Source organism: Mustela erminea, chromosome X (genome assembly GCF_009829155.1).
Source record: "Mustela erminea isolate mMusErm1 chromosome X, mMusErm1.Pri, whole genome shotgun sequence".
Lineage (NCBI taxonomy): Eukaryota > Metazoa > Chordata > Mammalia > Carnivora > Mustelidae > Mustela > Mustela erminea.
In genome coordinates this window covers 12601839-12623437 of record NC_045635.1, presented here as the reverse complement: position 1 = coordinate 12623437, position 21599 = coordinate 12601839, and the positions used below count along the sequence as shown (strand labels likewise).

The 21599-nt window shown below is 43.5% G+C and overlaps 1 protein-coding gene across 3 annotated transcripts in view; it reads left to right on the top strand.

Moving 5' to 3' along the window:
- Positions 1 to 20088, top strand: part of CTPS2 (CTP synthase 2) — a 97881-nt gene extending 77793 nt beyond the window's left edge. For all 3 annotated transcript variants that reach the window (XM_032330185.1, XM_032330183.1, XM_032330184.1), the window contains exons 15-19: positions 549 to 604; positions 3849 to 3945; positions 7518 to 7662; positions 18743 to 18853; positions 19873 to 20088. In XM_032330185.1, coding sequence (XP_032186076.1) covers positions 549 to 604; positions 3849 to 3945; positions 7518 to 7662; positions 18743 to 18812 — 368 coding nt within the window. In that variant the 3' untranslated portion in view covers positions 18813 to 18853; positions 19873 to 20088. The remainder of the gene's footprint in view (positions 1 to 548; positions 605 to 3848; positions 3946 to 7517; positions 7663 to 18742; positions 18854 to 19872) is intronic.
- The last annotated feature ends 1511 nt before the right edge of the window (positions 20089 to 21599 follow it).

Here is a 21599-nt window from a genome sequence, read left to right as displayed (position 1 = left end):
GACAGGCCCGTGTTTAAGGCGGGGTGTAAACCAATTTGGTTGGTACGCAGAAGCAGCTGGTGTGGTGGAAAAAGCACGGACCAGGTGTCGGGGGGTCTGGGCTCAAGATTGTGCTGCCAGCGGGGTTGGGGCTTTGGGCAAGTCCTTCGGTTTCATTTCCGTTCCTTTGGTTTCAGTTTCTTCTTTTGGAAAATGAGCCCGGTTATGAGTCTGCCCAGAAGTGATGGCGCTCAGACGTTCCTCCACCTCCCTGTCCTTAACTGTAGGCAGGTGTGGCAAAAGAGGGCCTGTCTGTTGGAATCCATGGTGACTTGTGTAACAGAGGGCTTCCACTTCCCTTAATGCCGCGCTGCTGGCATACTTGGGAATTGCTTCAGAGTTTCAAAGAAGCTCTTCCTGTTCTGTGCTGTAGGAGAAGAAAATCTAGATGACTATCTGGACCAGTCCAGGTAATCTGTAGGTCAAAGAGACGTCCTTCACACATACGCTCTGGATGGCGTTCCAAAGCTGATTACTTGGATGTTAATTTCACTCTTGTATCTTCACAGGGAAACTTTATGGTGATGTTCCTTTTATAGAAGAAAGACACAGACATCGGTATGAGGTATGGCCTACATGCTGAATTACTGTGGAATGTAGATGGTTAGTTTGAGGAACTGCGATGATTACTGGTGGACATCTGGAAAAGGTGTCCCGCTCGGTAGTATCCACTGGGCGCAGGGGAGTCATGCCAGATTTAGCAGAGGGGCTCGATTCCAGAACCCCGGGATCATGACCTGAGCCAAAGGCAGATGCTTAAAAAGACTGAGCCACCCAGGCACCCCTATTATCTGTCTTTTGATTATATAGCCAGCCTAGTGGGTATGAGGTGGTATCTCTTTGTGGTTTTGATTTGCATTTCCCTGATGATAAATGATGTTGAACACCTTTTCATTTCATATTTCCAATATAAGGAAATTTATTATAAAAAATTTAAAAATACAAAAATTTCATATTTCCAATATAAGGAAATTTGTTATATCAGGTGATAGGTAGTTCAGAGGCTGGGTAGGCTGCAGGCATGGTATGTTCAGGGCTTCTACTATTTCTGGGATTCTCTTGGCCTTACCTTTTTCTGTGTGTTTGCCTTGCCCTTGGGCTGATCTCCCTCCTAGTTGCAAGATGGTTACCAGCAGCAGCAGACACAACATGCATCTTTAGACATGGAAGTTTTTCTTCAGTCTCATTGGATCAGTACACATTACCTGCCCACCTATGAACTAGTAACCATCGCAAGGGTAAAGCTAAACCAGGGTTAGCCCGGTTTCTTGCAGGGTTAAACCTGGGTTCTTGCATCATTCATCAGCTAACAGGGGTAGGTTTATGATGTTTGACTTGGACTAATCAGGGCCAACTTCTAGAATGGGGAAGATGGAGCCCCATGGGTCTTGCAGGAGTGGTATAAATGCTGGAAAAAGTCCAGGGTTCTGTTTGGAGGGAGGACCAATGAGAATTGATGTTGGGTAGGCTACCAATATTGTCACTACACTTAGGGAACAATTTGCCGAGTACAGGCCATTTTTGTTCTTTTTTCCATTGGGAACTGGCCCAGCTGGTGGGACCAGAAACTATTGAGCTGCATTGCCTAGGTGGTAGGCAGAAGGTATAAGAACTAGTATGCATACAATGGTGTGGCCATCCTTTCCTTCTTTCTTACTTTGTATCTGATATGCACTGGAGATGGAAGGAAGAAAGACACACACAGTTCCTTTCCTGTTATAGACCTTATATTCTAATGGACAGGACAAAAAATAAGATAACAGGGGCGCCTGGGTGGCTCAGTGGGTTAACGCCTCTGCCTTCCGCTCAGGTCATGATCCCAGGGTCCTGGGATCGAGCCCCGCATCGGGCTCTCTGCTCAGCGGGGAGCCTTCTTTCCTCCTCTCTCTCTGCCTGCCTCTCTGCCTACTTGTAATCTCTGTCAAATAAATAAATAAAAGCTTTTAAAAAAATACTATAAAAAATAAGATAACAGATAAAATAAGTACAGATGAAACCATATATCAGACAAGGTACTTCTATCTAGAATATATAAAGAATTCTTACAACTGAATATTAAATAATGTGAAAGATTCTGAAGAGACAGCTCTCTGGCCATTTGTGTATCAAAAAAGATACACAGATGGCCAATAAGCAAATGAAAAGGTGTTCAACATCATTTATCATCAGGGAAATGCAAATCAAAACCACAAAGAGACACCACCTCGTACCCACTAGGCTGGCTATAATCAAAAGACAGATAATATGGGCGGTTGGGTGGCTCATTTGTTAAACATCTGCCTTTGGCTCAGATCATGATCCCGGAGTTCTGGAATCAGGCCCTGCATGGGGCTTCCTGCTCTGTGGGGAGTCTGCTTTTCCCTCTCCTTCTGCCGGCTGCTCCCCCTGCTTGTGCTTTCTCTCTCCATTAAATAAATAAAATCTTTAAAAAAACAAAAAAGATAATAACAAGTGTTGGTGAGGATACATTGTTGGTAGGAATGTAAAATGGTGCGGCCACTTTGGAAAACCATCTGGTAGTTCCTCAAAAAGTTAAACGCAGAGTTATCATATGACCCAGTAGTTCCATCCTTAGATGTATAACCCAAGACAAATGAAAATGTGCATGCACACAACAACTTGTATACAAATGGTCAAAGCAGTATTATCCATAATCGTTAAACAAAAAGTGGACACACCCCAAATGTCCATCACGTGATGAATAGGTAAATGAAATGTGATCTATCCATAGAATTATTTGATAATAAAAGGAAATGAAATATTGATACGTGCTACTGGAGACACGAATCTAAAACACATGATGCTTAGTGAAAGAAGCCAGTTACGAAAGACTCCATACTGTAGGGTTCCATTAACACGAAATGCCCAGAACAGACAAATTGAAAGAGACAGAATATAGATTAGTGGTTGCCTAGGACTGGTGGGGAGGTGATGAGGGGATTAAAAGATGATGGTTAGAGGGGATAGGGCCTATTCTTGGATTCATCATGGCAATGGCTGAAATCCTCTGTGAATATGCTAAAAACCATTGCATTGTATACTTTTAGTGGGTGAAATGTATGGCATCTGAGTTATATCTCAATTAAAGCTGTTTTTTAAAAAAAAGGAAAAATGACAAATTATGAGAACTAGCCTAATGTCGAAAAAGAAAATAAAAACATGGGGTTGAGATTGAGAAAGACAGGTTGATTTAGATGATCAGTGCTTTCTTTGAAAAAGAGGCTGAAAAGTTTGGGAAAGGACCAGGAATGTGATGAATGAGGGAAGAGGTTGAGTACCAGCCCATCGAGTTGTCATCTATAACCAATATTCTAGCTGAAAAATTGCTTCAAGCTTCTCTTTAAAGGTTTTATGTAAATATATGTGAAGAAAGCTTTGGGGCTAGTCACAAGGGAAATAAGATAGTTTCAATCCTCAAGCAGATTTGTAATTTGGGGAGAAACAGTTAATTACACATAACTCAAGGGAAGAAACAAATATAGTGGCGGCTATAAATAGCTAATCTCAAGGTTCCAAGTCAGAATATCTGTGTCACAGTCCTACTTTTTGAATCTCATCTTTGAGCAACAGAAGGTGGGCATCTCAGGTTTAGGGACTGCGATTAGACTGTTTCTCAGGTTCATCATGAGTTTAAAAATAGGCTTTGGGGGAAAAAAAAATAAGCTTTGGGGGCGGGATATAGAAATTAAGTACTAGTTAAGAACATCACTGAAATGGAAAACCCACCCAATTGATAGAGGACATTTCTATAAGATGATATATCTGTCTAGCTCTGCTGCCCCAAAGCATGTAATTTCTTGTTTTTCTAGGTGAACCCGAGCCTGATCAGTCAGTTGGAGCAGAATGACTTAACTTTTGTAGGTCAGGATGTTGATGGAGAGAGGATGGAAATCATTGAACTGGCAAGTAAGTGGGCTCTTTTGTTTTTGAAAATTTTCATGGTAACCCAACGTCTTTTTGTTGTTACAGATGGAGATATAATTTGCCATTCTATGCGAAGCCATAACTTGAGACTCATTGTGTTTGCTCTCCTTCTTCTGCTCTCTCCTTTGAAATAAATATGTAACTAAATAGAAATAATGTGACTGAATATAACTGGAGAAAAACAGACCACTTATAATCCTCCTCATTTGGGGGCCCACTAGTCTGAATCTACCAGAAAATGATACATTTTTCTGAGTCTACCAGTTCTGCTACTGTTATGCTTCCTCACCATCCCTGCTCCCTTTCTGGGCCTTCTCCTCTTCCTAGCCTCTAGGTTACTTGCTCTGGGGAAGGAAGACAGCCCACTGTTGAGCAACCCTGTTTTCCCCCTCTTTTTTTTTTTTTTTTAAAATATTTATTTATTTATTTATTTGACAGAGAGAGAGAGACAGAGAGATCACAGGTAGGCAGAGAGGCAGGCAGAGAGAGGGGGGAAGCAGGCTCCTCGCTGAGCAGACAGCCCAATGCAGGGCTCGATCCCAGGACCCTGAGACCATGACCTGAACCAAAGGCAGAGGCTTAACCCACTGAGCCACCCAGGCGCCCCTGCTTTCTCCCTCTTTGGAGGAAGAATGGCCCAGTGCCCTCCTCACTACTCATGACCAGTTTTGACATCTGTTGTGTGCAGGACCTGGCCTCTCATTCTACCTGGAGTCTGCCTTTCCACACCACTTGTGCTCCATGGTCAAGTTTGGGCCAGTTATTTAACTTTTGAACACTAGTCCCAGCACCCACAGAAGTTCTTAGTGAGACCAAACACAGCACAAAGGGATAGGGGCTTCCACTGAAGAAGATTGCTGGAGAAGTTGTTTGTGTGTGGGCTGGGACACCCTCAAGAGCCCAGGCACAAACCATGCAACGTTTTTGATGAGACAGAGGACACTGTTCTCACTCAGAGCTGCAAATACATAGTAAGCCCACGCTTAGCGCTCACCCCAGCTCTTTCTCTACCATTACTTACGACCTGGCCCTTTCCAGAAGTGTTTGCCAACCCCTGTTGTAAACCCACACATATATACTTCCTTTAATTGATTTGAACTTAACATGTTCAGGTGCCTGCTTGACCTGTTTGTCTATCTGGATGTTCTCCTAGCAGTTCCAGCACAACTTATCTAAAACTAAGTTTACATGTTTCCCAAAATGTTTCTGCTAAGTCATCCTCAGTCTCCTTGTTCAGGGCTTCTCACCCTCGCCACCACTGGCATGGGGGGGGGCGGTCATTCCCATCACACCCCATTGTGGTGGGGGCGGTCCTGTGTGCTGTGTGGTATTTGGTAGCATCCCCGGCCTCTACCTACTGGACACCAGTAGCATCATCCCCACCTCCCAATGTGGTAACACCCCAAACCATCGCCAGACATTGCCAAATGTCCCTGAGGGGCACATACGTCTCTGGGTGAGAACCACTGTCCTGGACCATCAGGTTTAAAATTGGCCTTATTTTGTTCTTCTTCCCCTCTATACCGCCAACTCGTAATCAGTTGTCAAGTCCTGTAGATTCTGTCTCTAGAAGGACTGAGCTGGGATTGCATTGCCATCCCCAGTGCATGGTGACAACCTAGAGTCCTCCTAAAGCTCCTTCCTGCCTCCAGGCTCTCCCCTCTGCAGCCCCTCCTAATGAGGACTGGGCTCTGTCACATGTCACAAATCTACAGTGCACGTGACACGAATTTGGTGGATAAACCACTTTCATTTATCAAATGCTTAGTTTGTACAGAGTACTATAAAAATGGTAACGTGATTTCCTAGAACTTACCTTTTCAACCTATCTTCTTTAGACTCCAGATATTCTGGACTTACTTTTCTACACTGGATTTTTCTGGACTCAGACCTGTCCAGTGAAACTTGCTGCAACGATGGACTATTCTGCCCTGTTCCATATGGCAGCAACTAGCCATGTGTAGCTGTTGAACGCTTGATGTATGCTCAATGAATTTGAATAACTTTCAATAGCCACATGTGGCTAAGAGCTACCATTTTGTATAGCAGAGCTTTCGATGATAACCGTACAAGAGTGGGCATTTCCATTCAGTCATCATTTCCTTACTATTGTAGTAGGAGCTTTGGGTCTCCAGTGGTAAGTGATGGGGATTTGTGATTTTGAATTCCATGCTAGGTTTTTAGATCATTTGATAAAGCATTTCATTGAAAGCTTTAAACTTATATTCACTCCCCCCTATTAAACCTATATTCTGTCATCTTTGGATTGATATACATAGCAATTAAAAGGATTTTTAAAGTAGTGACTATAACACCAACCATACTCTGCACAGTAGTAATTATGGGATTAGAGAGTTGCCTGATTTCTAATTAGAAGTTGCTTCCTAAAACTGAGGGTTGCTGGGGGTAGGGGGTAGGGAGAGGTTTGCTGGGTTATGGGCATTGGGGAGGGTATGTGCTATGGTGAGTGCTGTGAAGTGTGTAAACCTGGCAATTCATAGACCTGTATACCCCTACGGCTAATAATACATTATGTGTTAATAAAAAAATAGAAAAATCATTTTTACAAAATTGCTTCCTAATCTGGGTGGAGGCGGTGGTGGTGGGTAACCAACATAGTTTTTGAGTTCTGACTGGGGGAAGGAATTTGCAACCCTATAAGATTTCTACCCAGATTTGGAAATGTTGCCCATTTAATGTTTTCTAATCCAAAAGGGGATTTGTGTGTTTAAAAGTAGCTGGGTAAAGCTACTTTTCTGTTCCTATTCCATCTTGGAGAGCTTGGATTGCTCCTGCAGGGGCTTTATACAACCCTCAATTTAAAAATTGCTCAAATTGCTCCCCATTAATGTAAACAACATATGCTCATGGAAAAGCTTCACAGGGTAGGGAAAAGTGTAAGGAAGAAAATAAAAATATCTTGACCTCTTAACCACCTGGAGCATAACCACCATTACCATGCAGAAAGGCCCACCCTTCATCGCTCTGGGACTCTTCCTCACAGGCGATCAGTTGGCAGAGGCTGGAATAAGGGTGCAAGTTCAGTTTCATGGTGCTGGCTCTGATTAATATCCAACCTAAAGGTGTGACGAGAAGAGGGGTCATACTGGCTGCTTTCCCAGGGCACTCTTCCCTTGGGAAGGGAAACGACCTCGTAGGAAATGGCTGGAAGCCAGCTGAGAGACGGGATTCCCTACAGGTAGCCTCTCGGGTGAGGGGCACCGTGGAAACGGAGCCAGCAAACGTCTATGAAGGGCTTTCGAAATCCAGACCAACTTTGGGCAAAGCAGAATTCATCTTGCCGTTCAAAAATGTCGCTTAATTTTGCTCCCTCTAATACCTTGCTCAGATGAAATGCCAGATCTCTAATTAAGCGAGATGCGCTTTGCTGGCTGAGATTCTGCCATGAAGAGGGTTGGGGAAGGTGACTGTCAGTGGTGGTTAACAAGTTAATTGTCTCACGGTTTGATGTGTTTTCTTATTCAAAGATAAGACCGTTAAAGCAGCTCTTGTGTTTGTCTGCTTCAGTCACATCATGATTATTCTCATTTCAGATCACCCCTATTTTGTTGGTGTCCAATTCCATCCTGAGTTTTCTTCTAGGCCGATGAAGCCTTCCCCTCCGTACCTGGGCCTATTACTTGCGGCAACGGGGAATCTGCACGCCTTCTTGCAACAGGGATGCAAACTGTCCTCTAGGTAACCAGCTTACTGCTCTCAGCGCCAACTCCAGCTGCACTCACGTCAACATTTTAGGGTTCTCGTGAAATTTCATAGCCATACAGGACTTTTTTAAAAAATAAAGAGTAATTTTTTTCTTTCTTAACAATCCTGATTTTTTTTTTTCTCCGAATGAAAATGGTTTCTTCACATCCAAGGCAGGGATACGTCAGCTTTCCGAATCATGCTGATGCTGGGTGTTACTGTAGAAGTTTGTGTCATTTCGAGAAGTGCGAAGTGGGATTTGCTTTTGTTGAGTCTCTGATGAATGAATATACATAAATATTTTATATGTTTATTTGCTTTTTTAGGACTAGCCTCTTCAAACCCTCTGCTCTACTTTTCCTTTTGTTACTGTATCCTTTTCCTTATTTATTGGTAAGCTCTTTGTATATAAAGGACATGGATCCCTTGTTAGGTTGCAAACAATTTTTCAAAGTGGGTTTGTTTGTCTTTTAAGTTGTTAATGATACTTTTCATTTTCCCTGAGGAGTTTTAAAGAAGGGCTTTATATAATCTTTATATAGTCTTTATTTATGGGTTTTTTTTTTCTAAGATTTTATTTTTCAGTAATCTCTAAACCCAATGTGAGCTCAGACTCACAACCCTGAAATCAAGAGTTGCCTGCTGCCCTGACTGAGCCAGCCAGGTGCACCTGTTTATGTATTTTTAAAGTTTATGTGGTCAGATCTTTAATTTTTACAGATTCTGCCTTTAGTATCATGCCTAACATCTTTCTTTTCCTATCAAAAATATTATATAAAAATAGCCCCTCTGTTTTCTATTAGCACTCTTATGGTTTCAATTTCATGGTTGAAATCTATGACCTACATGTACTTGCTAATTGGCGTGGTGTGTAAGGTAGGATTTGCATCTGCCACCCCACCCCTGTGGTTAGCAAGTTGAATAGTTCGGATTTGTTGTAAGGATTTCTGTTTTGTTCCATTGAGGATTTCATCTCTTACTTCTAAACCCTTAGCACCCTTTTCATTATCATAGCATTACTATAAATCAAGCTCTTATCTACCTTATGCCCATTTTTATTGAACTTTTTAAAAAATATATTTTGCTATTCTTCCAGATTAATTATGTGACGATTTTTAAAATTAGATTTAAAAAAATCCCTAACATTTCTTGACACTTAAATATTGGTCTGGGGAGAATTCATATGTTTACTTCTTCTCCTGCAAAAGTATTGGATGCAATAACTTCAAAAGTCGCTGGAACTAGCCAGAATCATAGAGGTATTAGGAAGGGTTATTACTCCAGTGACTGGATATATGTCATTTAGATCATTACCTTTGCTGACCCTCATCCTAGCAAATGACCCTCGTGATGCTGCAATCGAGAGCTGCCAGGATCGGTGTCTGATGTGTGTGCGTGTGCTCGTGTCACACAGGCCTGCTTCGCTGTGACATCACTTGCTAAGAGAGGCTCAGAGCTGTCCCTCATTTCTCATACCCATGTTTTCAAAACGGGAGAAGCTTTCCATATTCCGTGTCTGGCGTGTCGCTGAATGGAGGATCACTCCTTGCACGCTTGAACCAGTGCTCTGGTTTTCCAGCTGTGCCCTGCGGAGCCGCAGCCTGGGCTGCGGTGACAAGCTGACTTCGAGGGTCCCCAGGCTCCTCCCTGCCTGGGCAGAGCAGCTGCACACTACCAGGCTCACATGGCATGGTTCAGCATGAGATTGCACATGAAGAGAGCTTCCCGTGTTCTGATGCTGCGTGGCTTACAGCGGATGCCACGTGTGGTCCCATGTCGCATGTGTGCCGTGCCCCTTCTCAGCCACTGCAGAGCCACCATTATTTCAGGTGCTCGCATGTAAGAGGAGGGTGGCCGCAGAGGAAGTTAGATGGCTGGGAGAAAGGGTTCATGCCAAACTGGTTGTTGGCAAGCAACGGCTAAGAACGAGCGTTCTCTAATTTGTGCGCACTGCCCACCTGTGTGTTAGATGGGCCACGGCTTCCCGCGGGGGGGATGGTGGTTTCTGGGTAAAGCTTATAGCAGCTTTTGAGAAAAAGGGCTGCTTGTTAGTGACTCCTGAGCAAGATTCAGTGCATCTTGAGAAGGCAAGACTTCTTAACAGAACTCTGAGGCGGGTATGGGAGTCACAGCTGACTAGCTGACTTCCGTGGTCATCAGAGAATTCCTACATAGCGGCCATAAAGTGGTGCATTTCTTAAGCGCAGCTGGCACCTTATTTATCATGATCCCCCTGGCTCCCTAGCGCATGGGGTTGTTTACAACCCATTAAAGTACTAACTGTAGGAAGCAGGGAAGGATGGATATGCGCTAGTCTAATTTTGACACCTCACAGCAGCGGGGGTTGCTGGGGGGAGTTTCTAACTAAGAAGGGTGACCGTGAGTTAACCACAGGCACAGACACCCATGTCCCAGAGGAACCTTGCACTTGAACTCCTCTCTGCCCAGCCCCGTGGTGTTACTGAACGATGGAAAATGAATGAGGGCTTCGATGGCCAGGCTCTAATGTGAGCTGAGTTGCTACTGTATTTCTGTCAAACAAGATTACTGTCTGTAATCAACCATAAACAAATGTAACAAGGGATATGTACACCAGCATAATGACTTCCTTCCCCAGAAATTGGCTGACGGTATGTAATTATATGGCACATGTGCAGCTGACATCTTTAAAGCCCAGAATATAAAAATCTTGGGCTTTGAGCAAGTACACCTGAACTATAACCTCTGCGTTCTGCCCTGGGGAGAGTAGTTAGTTATCTTTTAGCGCCTGGGAAGTTGCAGTGAGGATGTTATTTTGGGATCTACAGCTGGTGAGCCTTCGTTTTGGGGGTCCCCGCAGGACGGCACACATATTTGATGATTCACTAGAAGGAAATCAGAATATAGTTGTACTCGTGGTGAAAACTCACTTCCGTGACAGAGGAAGCCTACACAACTGGCTCAGTAAGAGAAAAAGATAGAAGTGGGGTGTGGAGAAACCCATTTGCAGGTTTCCTATGTCCCCTCCCTCCCATGAGAGCTCCCACAGAGCTCACCTTCCCTTCAGCAGTGAACATGCAGCAACATGGTGTGATGTCTGTGCCCAGAGGAGCCTCTCTGAGACTCAGAGTGTAGGGTTTTTTTTATCAGGGCTGGTTACATAGGCATTCTCTACCTGGGAACCACTCAGATTCCAGACTGTCAAAAGGAAAGCAAGCTTTCACCATAAATCACACCAGCCTACACCCAGTGAAAGGACCTTATCAGTTAGTGATGGAAACACGTTCTGAAAGCCAAGTTCCTCGGTGGTTCTCCCCCCCAACCAAGCAAGCCCTCTAATGATAGCAGCCTCATGCCTGCTGTGTTAAGTCTTTTATTTTATTTTATTTTTTTGCGCAAGTCTAATAAGCCAGTTTTAGAAAAAAAAAATCCAATGGGAAATTATTGTAATTCTGTTGAGATCTCCCCTCTGCGTCTAAACATAATCTGTCCCATGTACAAAAGGAGACCGCGCATTTGCCTGGTTTGCTGGCATATCATGTAATGGGATGAGGCTGTTTCATGTGATTGTAAGGAGGCAATTTTAGGGGACTTATATTAAAAGGACTGTGCAAAGGTGCTTGTAACTGTGAGGTCTTTAGTATCTAGAAACAAAGCATATCATCATCTCTGTTCAGAATTGCATTTTTAAGCTACTGGAAACAGAAGAGAGATCGGAGTCCAAAGTGGTCCAGAGGTGATTTTCTAGCATGTGGGTCTCTGGCTGCCCTGCCCATGTGGGTCTCTATTAGGCTCACTCCCTACCTACCAAGTTGAGAAACAGCTTCCAGTTTGGGTCACGCTGCCATTTATCACGCCCACGTGGCAGGTCAGACTAAAACTCTCAGTGCTTGCACAGTGCCCGTTCCATGTTGGACAGCAAAAACTTAGATGGGGCTCGGTCAGCAGTTCATAGACACGCAGCTCTTGGAGGTAACATGTCTTTAAAGTATAACACCAGGGGCGCCTGGGTGGCTTAGTCAGTTGGGCATCTGCCTTCGGCTTGAGTCATGATCCTGGGGTCCTGGGATGGAGCCCCACATCGGGCTCCCTGCTCAGTGGGGAGCCTGCTTCCCTTCCTCTCTCTCTGCCTGCTGCTTCCCCTCTCTCACTCTCTGTCTCAAATAAATAAACAAAACCTTAAAGAAGAAGAAGTACAAGACCAGCATCTTAAGACATTTGAGCAGCGCCGTAGTCTCGGGTTTAGGATTCTGGATTTCATGCCTCCACCCAACATATACTATCTTTCGTGCACAAATCGTCTTCTTTGGCAAAACAGGAAGCGGTCTGGTACAGAAACAACAGGAGGGAAATTACTCAGTGATTCCCTAGATTTGCTTGACTTTTTCAGACCAAACTCAAAAGCTGAAACTACTTTATAATCAAAGGGCCCTAAAAGGAAGTTCACACCCGGAACCAGATCTTTCCATTTCTTGATCCCTCATGTGCTCCTAGGATCTGCGTCCATTCTCTCCATGCTTATCCTTATCTCCCCATTTTCACCCGTGAATCCTGGCAGCAGGTGGGGAGAGAAGGCACCCATTTTCATTCACCATTGACTCTAGTCTCTCTTCTGGGTTTCCTTCTAAGTGACACACTGGCTTCCATCTGGGGAAGATTTTTGTGTTCTGTGGACTTCTAAATGTAACAGGACAGAAAATTTTGAAAATAGAAAAAAAGGACCCGTAAACTCACCAGCCTAACACACTGGGCTCATTTTTTAGTGTTTCCTTCCCATCTTTATATCCATATAGGACTCCTTTCATGGTTATAATCACTGTTCTGTGACCTCGCTCTTTTCTGCCTCAGTTTCTTTATAAAAGGGGCATGGTAATGGTGCCCACTTGACATGGTACCCACTTAATGAAGATTAAGTTTCATACTAAATGTAAAGCGCTTAGCACAGTGTCTGGTCTACGGTGGGAAATTAAATGGAAATAATAATAATAATAATTATTATTTTTAAAGGAAGCTCTACACATAACGTGGGGCCTGAACTCACAACCCTGAGATCAAGAGTCACACACTCTACTGACTGAGCCAGCTAGGTGCCCCTAACTGGGAATTATTATTATTAATTTTACCTTAGTTCTGGTCTTCATCTCTTGTCTCCTACAAAGGCTTCCTAACTGGTCTCTATGCCTCCAGCTTTCCTCTTCTCAATCCATTTTTCCTACATTATTTTGGAGTTTAAAACTCTCAGTGGCTTCCCTTGACTTAGAGAGTAAAATGTATACAAATCCGTAGGGAACAGTTTACAGTCCCTGGATCTCCGTAGAAGCTTTTAATGCCTTTGCCTTAGCTCACACCACTTTTGTGGCCCTTGATACACATTCCTGAAGTGCTTAGTGAGAGGTGAATGCCAATCTGTATCCTTTTAGGATGCTACGTCCTAACAGTGGGCATGGGAGGTGGGCGTGGCCTCTCTCTTGGCTGTAGAGTGTGCATTTCTCCCTCTAAGGCATACTTACCCCCTTGGGTACCTCTTTCTCTTTGACTAGGAAGGTAAGATACTCTTTTCCTCCTGGATGTGTGTTTTCCAGTGCTATTTTAAACTTGGAATCACCGTGCCTATCTTTTTTTTTAAAACTTCGGGCTGCATGGTTGATGATGCCAAGGGCCATTCTTGCAATATACAGTGTGTAGGGTCCAAGGGTTGGCCACCCCAAGATGGGCCAGTTTAGCATAAAGATTATTTCAAGTTTGAAGGGGTTTGGGACAGGTCTTCCAAAATATGCTACGTTGGCACATGGACCGTTTTGAGTTGAAGGCAATCGAGACCCTCAAGAGAAACTTTAGTCCCTCCAATTGTCTTCTGTTAATCTGTCTCTGTCACTTGGATTCTTAGGCCAGTGAGGAGTACCTTAAAGGGGACAGGAAATTCTTGCTCCCTGACAGGTACAAATAGTTGGTTTCTTTGGGGACAGTGTGGACGAGGAGAGCAGGTGCTATGGATTTGGTTTCTGGATTTGCTACCAACTGGGTAATTTTTCCCAAGTCTCTACTCCCAAACTTCGGGATCTTCATGCATTTGTGCTGCTCCAAAGAATAGTTGAGATGGTGCTTTGTAAATATTAACCCGCTAGAAAAATATGACTTTTTCCCCTTTGTTACATTTCAAGCAAAAGTGAACTGGGGGGAAAAAGATATTTTTTAACGTTTTTTTAAATACCTTTTAAAACAACACCACCTCCTCTTCTCCTGCCCCCATTATTTGTCACCAGCTGCATGCCTTGAGACTTCTTTCAGTAAAGTGCTGCTAAAAAAACACATTAGAGTGCACCTTCTCTTAGGGATTAAATGTTGATTAAAAGGTGCTCTTTATTGATGGTGGTTCACTGCAAGGCTGATAACATACAGGGTGCTGGCCGAGAATGGAGTTAATACTGATAGAGACCACTGTGCTTTTAATGCCCTGCTGGGGTCGAATTCTACCATTACTATTCAATGCAAAACTCATCAAAGCATACTAAGATTTTATTCCATTGCTCTTACATTTTATGGCTTCCAGGGGCTCTTTGAAAAGGAAGTAAGTATAGCAGTAACAATGCTTTGGAGAAAACTGTGTGCATGGCAACCTGTTTTAAAACATGCTTTTTCTACATGAAATCGATTTTTGATACAAAGTATTGTAGGAACTCATGCATGCTGGGAATCCTAAGCTGGCCATCAAAATTTTCTTTTCTTTTCTTTTTTTTTTTTTTTTAAAGATTTATTTATTTATTTGACAGACAGAGATCACAAGTAGGCAGAGAGGCAGGCAAAGAGGAAGGGAAGCAGGCTCCCCACCGAGCAGAGAGCCCCATGCGGGGCTTGATCTCAGGACCTTGGGACCATGACCTGAGCTGAAGGCAGAGGCTTTAACCCACTGAGCCACCCAGGCGCCCCTGGCCATCAAAATTTTCTAAAAAATTCCAACTACCTCTTTCTGTTAATGGAGAAGAAGTGGTTTAATGGCTGCCCCTGGGGTGGCCTAAAAAGTGAGGCATTACTAAATCTTGTCCTAGTGCCTTGGAATATATATTTTCTTATATTGGATATTTACTAGGAGCCAGGAATCTTTGACAAACGAATGACTATAAGCAACCTTTTGTTTGTCAAAGAACCACACGTAGATTGTTGCAGTCAAGTCTCCAAAGTCAAGCCAGTGTTGTAAGGATAGAGATTCCCATGAGTCGCTGCTGGTGATTTTTATTTTCTGTAATAAAAAATAATATAGGGGGCATGTGGCAGGCTCAGTCTGTAGAGCATGTGACTCTTGACCTTGTGGTTGTGGGTTCAGACCCCACACTGGTCTTGGAGCCTACTTTTTAAAAAAAAGTATATATATGTGTATATATATATATGAACTTAAAAAAAAAGAGTGCTTCTATTATTTGGGGAGGCATATGCATGCATGAGAGACAACTGCCATTATTTCAACTAGCTCTAGATAGCCAGACCTTAAAAAAATCTTTTTAGGGAGTGGCAAGGAGAACCATTGCACGGTGATTATGGTTTGTCGTTGTTGCTGTTTTTAATCATTATTCATTTGTTTTAAAAATCAGTGTTATCCAGTGTTATCCATTTCCAGTGATGGAAATGTTCTATAATCTGCACTGCCCAATGGGACAGTCACCAGCCCCACGTGACTATTTGTTGGGCAGTTAGTTGGGTCTGAGGAAGAAGGAATAAAGCAGTTGCTGGCCACATCCTTGGAGCAACCCTTAAGGATTCACAGCAACACCTGCAGAGCCACCTCTGAGGGCTAAGAGAGCGGGAAAGGCCTAGCCATGAGCTGGCTCAGAAGCCACAGGTGACTTCCAAGAGCTGCGCATGCGCAGAGAAGGCGCAACTTGTCCTTGAGGTCACAGCAGAAGCTCCTTAGAAACTCATAAATATACAATACATAAATAAATACGAATATAACGGCATGCATCATGGGTAGGCGCATGCGCAGAAGCCAAAATGTTATATAACCACCGGCTGTCACTCAAACATACCCTTCAAAGCCAAATTTAAGGCAGAAAACAGGCTTAAAAGGATGCAGCCAGACCTTCTTGGGGCCATTGCCACTGTTGCTCTAGCAGTGACCTGCTTTCACTCTTGGAACCGCACTGTACTCTACCTGCTTAATGAACTCTAGCTCCCCATTCTGGTCTCGGGTTTCCAGTTCTTTGGTGTATCTGGGGCAAGAAGCGAGCAACGCGGTAACATATTGAGCGCTTGAACTGCCCCTTAATATGTGTGAGCGAGGCATGGAATTTTCAGTTCAATTCGGTTTTAATTGATTTAAAGGTAGATAGCGTCCCGCGGCTTGTGGCTACCGTACTGGTCAGTCGGGTTTAACATGTCCGCTCCCCAAATATATCAAGATAGACACCAGTGGGTCTGTATTCTGTGGCATTTCATAAAGATTCGCGTGTAAGACATTAATACTAATAATTTTCCCTGAGAAATGTGTGTGCGCACACCCACGTGTCTGTCCAGAGAAGATGATTTAGGGTTAGTCTTAGGGAGCTGAGATGTCGCGAATTAAGTGAAAGTCTACTCAGACAAGTATATCTTATGACTGTTTAAAGTTTGTTCCGTGTGAAACTAAAATGAACCCCTAAGCCCCATGCAGCACAGAGTAGCGCTCACATTTTATTGGATGTGTAGGAACCACTGCTGTTCTGTGTGTGATGGTGATCCACATTGTATTTCTAGGGGCGCCTGGGTGGCTCAGTGGGTTAAAGCCTCTGCCTTCCGCTCAGGTCATGATCCCAGAGTTCTGGGATCGAGTTCCGCATCGGGCTCTCTGCTCATTGGGGAGCCTGCTTCCTCCTCTCTCTCCGCCTGCTTCTCTGCCCACTTGTGATCTCTGTCTGTCAAATAAATAAAGATAATCTTAAAAAAAAAAAAAGGCACATTTTACTTCTAGCGCTTGGTGCTTGCTGGCGAGTGGATACCCTGAAATCAGGCCGTTGAGCAGCAATGCCTGCTTTAATGATTCTGTTCTTGAGCCCCGTGGTTTACTTCATTGTCCTACTTCTGGCCCCTGGCACAGAGGAAAGAAAAATCAGCAAACCCGCTCATTTGCCTGAGAAATGAGTAAACTCAAGCCCAGTCTTTTCGTGCCATTTGGAGGTGTCATCAGAGTTTGGGGCAGCCAGCGCCAGACAGAAAGGACAGCCGCCAGGTTAGAAACAGACCCACCCCAGGTTTGCGGGGTAAGACGGGCAGGGAATGACCTGGGACAAGAAACAATTCTGAAAATCATGCAATTGGCAGTTTTTGTGATTTCTTTATGTTTCGATGACTTTTTAAGAGATACCGTGTCATGAATATGTAAGACTCGTGAGCAGCAACAGCTTACATTTTTATATTGTCTTCAGAGTACATTCAGACATTCTCTTTTGGCCCTCATACCATCTTGGTGAGGTTGTAGGTATTGTTACTGTTTTTTTTTTTTCTAGACTCTCAGCAGTCAAGTGACCAGTCCGGACGCATGTGGCTAATAAACAGTACAACCAGGGTTGTATGGGGGAGGGTGTGGGCCCACCTTCTTCCTCCCTGAGCTCCGAGGTCGGGAAGGAAGCAGGTGTAACGTCTGATGCCTGAGAGAATGGGCTCTCCTTGGCTCTTCTGGCCTTCTTGCTTGTGCACTCAGGGGATATGCCCCCCCGGTGCCTGCTGGCACATTTCAGCACCGCTTAGACTTGAGCTTGTGGCCTGGGTTGGCATGATGGGGATGCTGGCCCCACCTTGAATGAGCTGTGTGCTGGGTGAGTCACCAAAACACCCTGACCCTCATTTCTTCTCCCCGAGGAAGTTGAGTGCAACTTCCAATTCCCTTTATGTTGCCCAGAACCAGGACGGATTGACGTTTGTGTAATGAGAATGCGTGGATAAGGAAGGACATATCAAGTTTTGGGGGCAGTTAAAAAAAAAAAAAAAATATATATATATATATATATATATATATATATAAAAAATTTAGTTATTCCTGTGTTTTCTTTTTTGGAAACCCTTTTGTAACAGAAGTGACTTTCCTGCTCTAAAAATTAAGTAGGGGGTATCTTCTACTTGATTTGTTTTGAGGAGCTGTTGATTCGTGTTTAACGTATCTTGTCTTTAATGCCAATTCTTAATCCTCTTCTATCTACTCTCCATTCTCGAACCCCGCCCCCACAGCCTTTCCAGTATTTTGTCCAAAAGTCAAGGAGGAGAGTGAGGTTGTCTTTTACATTCTTGCTGACGTATTTATTGATACTCGCTCAGTGTGTTTAGAGTAAATATTCGCTTCCTAACATGTCAGCAGAGGGTTTCTTCAGTTGTTCCCTTTCCTCCTTAAAAAAAAAAAAGAGTGGATTTTCACGTGTTCTGGAATTCAGAGTTCTACTGCTATCCATCAGTAAAAAGTTGGTCAAGGCTAGGAATGGGTCAGGCATAAAACACTCACTTCCTGGCAATGTCATCTCCATAGGTCAGTAGAACTCCTGTGGAGTTGATCTACTTGCTGATTTATTTGGAACCAAGCAAGAAGAACCCCTGACCTGAGCCCATAGCTCAGGTTAAAACTACAGTTGCAGGGCTCTGTCATGGAGAAAATGTACTTCTGAGGGATCCCAACATGGCAGTAGTATGTCAGCCATCGGTCCTATTCTGAGTACTACATGCGTCTCGAGGTAGTGGGGGCATCCCATAAAGCTTCTGATGTGAAAATAGCATAATTGTGCAAATAATTTCTCAAACCCTTAGGTATATGAGAGTGTCTGTTGGAATGGCAAACTTTTATGCTGCTGGTCTACACTGGTGGTCTTTAGAAGATTATACATTTTAATCTAAATTGAAATGCTTTTATCAATTTTCTGAATAAGTTACTTCCAGCTTAAGAGGAAAGCAGGTGATCAGCTCCTCTGACAAAAGATCACCGTGTGTGGTGGGACTAACCTCTTTCTAGAAAGTGGTAGTACAATATCCCTTAGCATTTTCTCTGAGTGGAGATTAATTACAGAACATGTTTGGAATTGTAAATAGAATAATTGTCCAGGGTTTTTTACACCTTGCTAAATTAGTTCCTTTTTTGATCTAGTGATAGATACAGCGATGCCAGTGATGATAGCTTTTCAGAGCCAAGAATAGCCGAGTTGGAAATAAGCTGAAAATAATACAGGACTTGGAATAATCAGGACTGCCTGTGAAGGTAAGATGGAAGTCTCTAGTATTCTCTGTTTGTCTTCCAGACAAGCTGTTGTCCTGGGGGAGAAGGGAGAGTTTTAGGACTTGCCCTGCAGGATTTCGCTCTCGAGGGATGCTCCTATTTGCCCGGCACGTGTAGCAAATAGGTGATCCCCAGGCATAGTTAGGACAGATCTGACAGCTGACCGTGCTTTTGGGAAACCGGAATGCATCCGAGAAAGCTCGAAGTTAGCATGGGGAAAATGGAATGCACCTGAGGTCAGGAATAAATATGTAAGCTCACCTCTAAATGTGTATCCGGAGGCTAGAGTGGTTAGAGTTGTCATAGATCAGCAAACTTGTTCTGTAAAGGGCCAAATCATAAATATTTTAGGATTTGGGGACCGTTCAGTCTCTGTTGCAACTATTGTCCTTTGCCATTATCGGGGGAAAGCTGGCGTAGACAGTATGTAAATGAATGGACATGGCTGTGTCCCAATAAAACTTCATTTACAAAAGCAGTTTGCTGAGCCCTGGTTTAGGTAATTCATGGAAAAGCAGATTTCTTTGGATTTGTATGAAATAAAGTGGTATTTTATTTTTTTGGAGGGAAATGCCAGAGACTGGCTGGGCTCCTGAGGGCAGCTCATTTCCCCCATGGTTCTTTCAGTCTTTCTGAGGGAGGATAGCAGCCTGGATAAGTTTATTAAATTCAAACTCAGAGCCTGATACTGCCTGGGATAACTCTAGTGTTATGGCAGGCCTCGAAGTGGATGGGCAGCTCTCTTTTCACGGGACAGCAGCTTCTGGAAAATGTGTAAAGAGTTAATGGCTCCAGTATGAGCTCTCTTCATATCACCTAGTGGCAGGATCTTCATGTTCCCCAGGGAAAGCATATCTTTCTCGATTTCAATTTGCTTCAAACGTGGAGACCTTTAGGAGCAAACCAAAATGGCGCAAAGACTAGCTTGAGGTACTTGAAAGACTTACATTATTCAGTTTCTGATATTGTTAATACTTATATTCTTCTTCTTCTTTTTAAAGGCTCTGAAGTCACTGAAACCAGGATGAAGGAACTGTCTGAGGAAATCACCACACTCTTAAAGAATCACCCTGTTTTCCACCAAACATAAATGTAAAATCTCGAAGGGGATCTAATGATAGACCAGAACCAAGGGGCTACTTTCCTCTTCAGTCCAGAGGTGGCCTTTGGTTCTCACAAATTTCTGTAGCTGATTAAACTTTTCCCAGCAACCTCAAGAGGGAGAAAGCGTGTTTGTGTCTTGTCTGGCATATGGTAATGTCCCGACCGTGAGCGAGGATCCGGGTAACTGAGCCTTCACTGTGCTGTACGAGAGGGCTGGCGGGGCACACGTGACAGTGATTTTTGAGTCAAACAGGAGTCGTTCTGTGACCTGAAGCTCAAACACTGATACGTGTGCTGCCCAAGCTGCTTTCAGTTTGTCACCATGTTTATTTTTAGTTAAAAGTAAAATTAAACAAGTCCAAGAGGCGGGGGTGGGGAAAGGAAAACCGTCCCAGGCAGGCATAATGTAATGGGACCTAAAAATATATGTTACATATGTTATATTCATTGAGGTGGAATTCACATAACATAGAATTAACCATTTTTTATTTTATTTTATTTTTTAGAATTATCCATTTTATTATTTCTTTAAAATTTTTATATATTTATTTATTTCAGAGAAACACAGGTAGCTTGGCGGGGGGGCAGAGTGAGAGAGAGAAACAGGCTCCCCACTGAGCAGGGAACTGATGCTGGGCTCAGTCCCAGGACCCTGGGATCATGACCTGAGCCGAATGTAGTAGACATTTAACCAACTGAGCCACCCAGGCATCCCTAGAATTAACCATTTGAAAAATTCTATTTATTTATTTATTTCTGTATTTTATTTATTTTTAATTAACATGTAATGTATTTGTTTCAGGGGTACAGGTCTGTGAATCATCAGTCTTACACACTTCACAGCACTCACCATAGCACACACCCTCCCCAATGTCCATCACCCCGCTCCCTCCCACCTCCTCTCCCCTCCAGCAGCCCTCAGTTTGTTTCCTGAGATTAAGAGTCTCTTAGGGTTTGTCTCCCTCTCTGGTTTCATCTTGTTTCATTTTTCCCTCCCTTCCCCCATGATCCTCTGCCTTGTTTCTCAAATTCCTCATATCATTGAGATCCTATGATAGTTGTCTTTCTGTGGTTGACTTACTTTGCTCAGCATAATACCCTCTAGTTCCATCCACATCATGGCAAATGGCAAGATTTTGATGGCTGCATAGTATTCTATTATATACATATATACACCACATCTTCTTTATCCATTCGTCTGTTGTTGGACATCTGGATATCTTGGCTCTTTCCATGGTTTGGCTACTGTGGACATTGCTGCTATAAACATTGAGGTGCACGTGCCCCTTCGGATCACTACATTTGTATCTTTGGGGTAAATACCCAGTAGTGTGATTGCTGGGTCATAGGCTAGCTTTATTTTCAACATTTTTTTTTTTTTTAAGATTTTATTTATTTATTTGACAGAGATCACAAGTAGGCAGAGAGGCAGGCAGAGAGAGAGGAAGGGAAAAAGGCTCCCTGCTGAGCAGAGAGCCTGATGCAGGGCTCGATCCCAGGACCCTGAGACCATGACCTGAGCTGAAGGCAGAGGCTTAACCCACTGAGCCACCCACGTGCCCCTATTTTCAACTTTTTGAGGAGCTTCCATACTGTTTTCCAGAGTGGTTGCACCAGCTTGCAT